The following is a 4,374-nucleotide window of genomic DNA, read 5'->3' as shown; positions in this document are numbered from 1 at the left end:
CCTGGCCGAGTCCGGCCAGCGAGCTGCCAACGTCCTGCTCTCGCTGGACGAGACCTACGCAGACATCCTGCCCGTGCAGACCAGCGCTGGGGGCACGACGGCCTTCGTGTGAGTGCCTCCTCCTCCTCCTCCTCCTCCTCCTGCGAGTCCCTGCGGCTCCGGGCTGGCAGAGGGCGGGGTGGGGGGGGGTTCACTGGCACCCGGCAGCCCGAGCTGTGAGTCTGCCAGACCCCGTCTTCCTGCCTCTCTGCTGCCTGGCAGCCCTGAGCCCTGGCTCTCTGTGGGCATCTCCTGCTCTCCTCTGGCCACAACGCTTGTCAGAGCCTGCCGCTGCACCCAGCGCTTCCTGTGTCTGCCTCCCTCAGCCCCTGCCTCCTGCTAGGTCCTGCCCCAGGTTCTCCTGTTTAATTCTTCTAATCCTCCATGCCTTGTGCCTTCTGTTGGTTCTGTTTCCATCTGTTTAGTTTTGATAACAAACATGAAGTCGGGCTCTGCTCAGGAGCTGGAAGGACAGTCCCACTCTGCAGGAGCAGGCTGCAGAAGCACCTTCTGTCCCTGCCAGGTTGCAGTGCAAGGCTGGGCCTCGTTACAGGCTCTCTAGGGGCCTTGGGCAGGGGCATGGAAAGCCTGTCTAGGGGCCTTGGGCAGGCGCATGGAAAGCCTGGAGGTGTTAGGTGGGGGCAAGCAGCAGCAGCAGCTCTGGGTGGCGTGGGGCTGAGGGGTGGGCAGAGGGCACGATGTGACACGGGTGGTTCTTCAGAGTGATTGTGGTTTGACCTTTGGCTTCACCTCTCTGCAGATCCATCATGAGGGGCTGTGACAACATGTGTAGCTACTGCATCGTGCCCTTCACCCGGGGCCGGGAGAGGAGCCGGCCCCTGGCCTCCATCCTGCAGGAGGTGCGGATGCTCTCGGACCAGGTGAGGCAGAGCCTCCTCCCCACCACCCCAGCCCGTGGTCGCTGGGAGTATTCTCAGTGCAACCTCTGACCAGTGACACTGCTCTGCCTGTGCAGGTGGGCTCACTGGAGGGTTCCACCAGTGGTTTTTGATTGTGGCAGGCCAGGAAAGGAGGGCTTGCCCCGGAGACTGCCCGAAGCAGTGGCACCGTGGAGGCCTTGCAGCGGAGCCCTCCTGACCAGGCTGTGGTTTTGCCTCTGTTTATTTTTGTAGGGAGTGAAAGAAGTGACCCTTTTGGGTCAGAACGTCAACAGCTTTCGAGACATGTCTGAGGTGCAGTTTCAGTCAGCAGCAGCCCCTGTCCTCAGCCGTGGCTTCAGCACAGTCTACAAAGCCAAGCCAGGAGGCCTGCGCTTCGCACATCTTCTAGACCAGGTGTCCAGAATTGATCCAGAAATGAGGATCCGTTTCACCTCTCCACACCCCAAGGATTTTCCTGACGAGGCAAGTGTAAAGTGAATACCTGCTTGCAGGCAGGCAGCTCTGAGGTGCCTGATGTGGGCTGTGCTTCCTTCCTGAAGGGAATGTGGAGCCCCAGGATGGAAAGCAGCTCCTGGGAGGGGGGATGCCGGTCCTAAAGCTGGCAGCTTTGCAGTTTGCTGGCTTTCACCGGGGAAGACTCTTCCCCTTGGCAGCCTGGTGGAGCTGAGGTGTCTCCCCATTGCCCACCACAGGTCCTGCAGCTTATCCAGGAGCGACACAACATCTGCAAGCAGCTGCACCTCCCGGCCCAGAGCGGGAGCAGCCGGGTGCTGGAGGCCATGCGGCGGGGGTGAGGGGCTGCCACGGGGAGCCTGCGCCCACCCCTGATTTCGGGTGCTGGGTGGGTCCTCCTCAGCACTGTCACGGGTCTCTGGTGGGTGAACCCCTGTGTTGCTCGTTGCAGGTACACCAGAGAGGCCTACCTGGAGCTCGTGCAGCACGTGCGCGAGACCATCCCGGGTAGGGGCTCCCCGTGGCTCGGTCTGAGCACAGCACAGCTGGGCCTTGCTGTCCTTCCCCAGGGACACGTTCCCCTGCCCTGCGGGAGGGGTAGAGCCCTGGCTCTCTTACAGGAGTGAGCTTAAGCAGCGATTTCATTGCTGGCTTCTGTGGAGAGACAGAAGAAGATCACCAGCAGACCGTGTCCCTGCTGCGGGAAGTCCGCTACAACGTCGGCTTCCTCTTTGCCTACAGCATGAGGCAGGTGGGTGCAGGGCCTGGGGGCTGTTGCCCCTGGGTGTCTCCTGGATGCTGGTTTTCACCAAAAGACACTTAGAAATTATTGTAAATAATACCTAAAGACTTGTTTTATTGGTGCTGGCATGCAACCCTTCAAGGGCAAGCGGTGCTGCAAGAGCTGCCTTTATGCCTGAAGGCCTTTCCAGCTCGTGTGAGGGTTCCTGAGTGGTGGGCTGGGCTGGTTCTGCTGGTGCTCCACATGGCTGGAGGTGCAACCATGGGAGTGGCTGCAGAGACCTGGCTGCAGGTACATAATGCTTTGGTGATGAGGAACTGTGCTGATGTGGCCAGGCTGGAGACTTTGCCAGTTGAGTCTGGAGAGAACTGGTGAATTTTTAGGTGTTTCCATGAGAAAAGTGACTATTTGACAAGGCTCCTTTAGAATGCTTCCCACAGCAGAAGATGCTGGTGGGGAGGAGGATGGAAGGTTGGGAGATACAAGGAAGCAAAATGTGAATTACCTTTCTAGCACATGGGACTAGAGGGAGTAGGATCCATTGCCTGTCCGTGTGGGGACACAGGCCACAGGCACATCTCACACCTTCACCCAGCCAGTGACACTCAGCACCCTCCATCAAACCTTCTAGGGAATGGGTGATGCAGGAAGAATGTGAGGAACTAAAAAGATGTTGCTGGTGCTCAGGACCCGAAAATATTCCTTGAGATTGTAAACACGAGCTGAAACGTGTGGAAAGCTGTTGCTCGAAGAGCAGCCAAGCTGGCTGGGCCCGGAGGAGGGTCTGGTCTCGGGCTGTCGGGGTGCTGAGGGGCCACACTGTCTGCCCACAGAAAACCCGGGCCTACCACCGGCTGCGGGACGACGTCCCGGCGGGCACCAAGCGGAGGCGGCTGCAGGAGCTCGTCGCCGTCTTCCGGGAGGAGGCGGCCAGGGCCAACGCTGCCATGGTGGGCCAGGCTCAGCTGGTGCTGGTGGAGGGGGTGAGTGGGCCTGGGACAGGGCTGGCCCTGCCCTCCCCCTGGCCGAGAGGCTCTTGGGCTGTACGCAGCGGTTCCCACCTGCCTTTGTGTCCTGCTTTCCCCATGCGGTGCTGGGGCGCCAGGGCCCTGTCTTCATGCCAGGCAGACTGATGGGTTTCCCTGGAGAGGGGTGGGATGGGTTAGAGCCATGTCTCTGCCCAAGCACTGAGTTAGTGTCTTGATAGGGCAGGAGGAAAAGGCCTCAAGTTGCCCCAGGGGAGGTTGAGGTTGGCCCTGAGGAACAATTTCTTGCCCTGGAGGGTTGCCCAGGGCTGTGCCAGGCTGCCCAGGGCAGTGGTGGAGTCCCCACCCCTGGAGGGGTTCCCAAGCCGTGGAGATGTGGGGTGAAGGACACGGGGCAGTGGGGACCTGGCAGGGCTGGGGAAGGGTTGGACTCCATGAGCTTAAAGGTCTCTCCCAACCCAAACAATCCCGTGGTTCTAGTGCAGGCTTTGAAACGTTGGCTTTGCTGTGGGTGTCGGCACAGCAGCAGTGGCCACAGGACTCTGTTCCGTGGCACGGGTGACAGGGGGAGTGTGGGTTTCAGTTCTGGTGACAGCACCCCGTTAGCCCCGAGGCTGGGGGGTGGTGACATCCCCTCCTCCCCCAGCCCAGCCGGCGCTCGCCCGCGGAGCTCTGCGGCAGGAACGATGCCAACATCAGGGTGATCTTCCCCGACACGCAGCTGGAGGGGGCTGCGGGGCCCGCCCGGGCCCGGCCCGGAGACTACGTGCTGGTGAAGGTGACCCCTCTGCCCCCACGCTGCTCTTCCCCAGAGCAGCTGCTGCCACCACAGCCTAAAATTAGAACGGATCCCTCTCGGCCTTTCTGTCCTGAGGGCTGCTGTGCTGCTTCTTCCAGGTGACCTCTGCCAGCTCTCAGACCCTGAAGGGAGTTCTGCTGGCTCGCAGCAGCCTCGCCCGCCCCGCCGCTCCTCCCTGAGGCGTCCAGCAGGCAGCAGCTTTTCTCCAGGAAGGAACAAAGAAGTTTGGTTGGGGGGGTTCAGGGAGGAAGCAGGGAGATAGATGTATATTTGATTATATACATGAAATAATCATTGTTACATGTCCTTCTGTTTTGGCAACAACCTGCCCCTCAGGTCCGTGCCAGTTTGTCGGCAGAGGGCTGGAAGCTGTGCGTGGACTTGCCAAGCCCAAGAGCTGTGTGATGTTGTGTTCCCACTCGTTCTCACCCTTGCAGGGCTGTCCTCGATCAC

The 4,374-nt window shown here is 60.4% G+C and overlaps 1 protein-coding gene across 1 annotated transcript; it reads left to right on the top strand.

Moving 5' to 3' along the window:
- Positions 1 to 4: 4 nt before the first annotated feature.
- CDK5RAP1 (CDK5 regulatory subunit associated protein 1) lies at positions 5 to 4,100 on the top strand (the record flags this gene model as incomplete). Its single annotated transcript, XM_008942370.1, has 9 exons — positions 5 to 108; positions 800 to 920; positions 1,173 to 1,403; positions 1,634 to 1,731; positions 1,846 to 1,901; positions 2,015 to 2,145; positions 2,970 to 3,119; positions 3,769 to 3,900; positions 4,020 to 4,100. Coding segments are annotated over 9 exons (1,104 nt in total), but the record flags the coding sequence as incomplete, so codon positions are not given.
- Positions 4,101 to 4,374: the final 274 nt, after the last annotated feature.

Source organism: Merops nubicus, unplaced genomic scaffold, assembly GCF_000691845.1.
Source record: "Merops nubicus isolate BGI_N331 unplaced genomic scaffold, ASM69184v1 scaffold29146, whole genome shotgun sequence".
NCBI classification, from domain to species: domain Eukaryota; kingdom Metazoa; phylum Chordata; class Aves; order Coraciiformes; family Meropidae; genus Merops; species Merops nubicus.
This window is presented reverse-complemented; position numbering and strand designations above follow the sequence as displayed.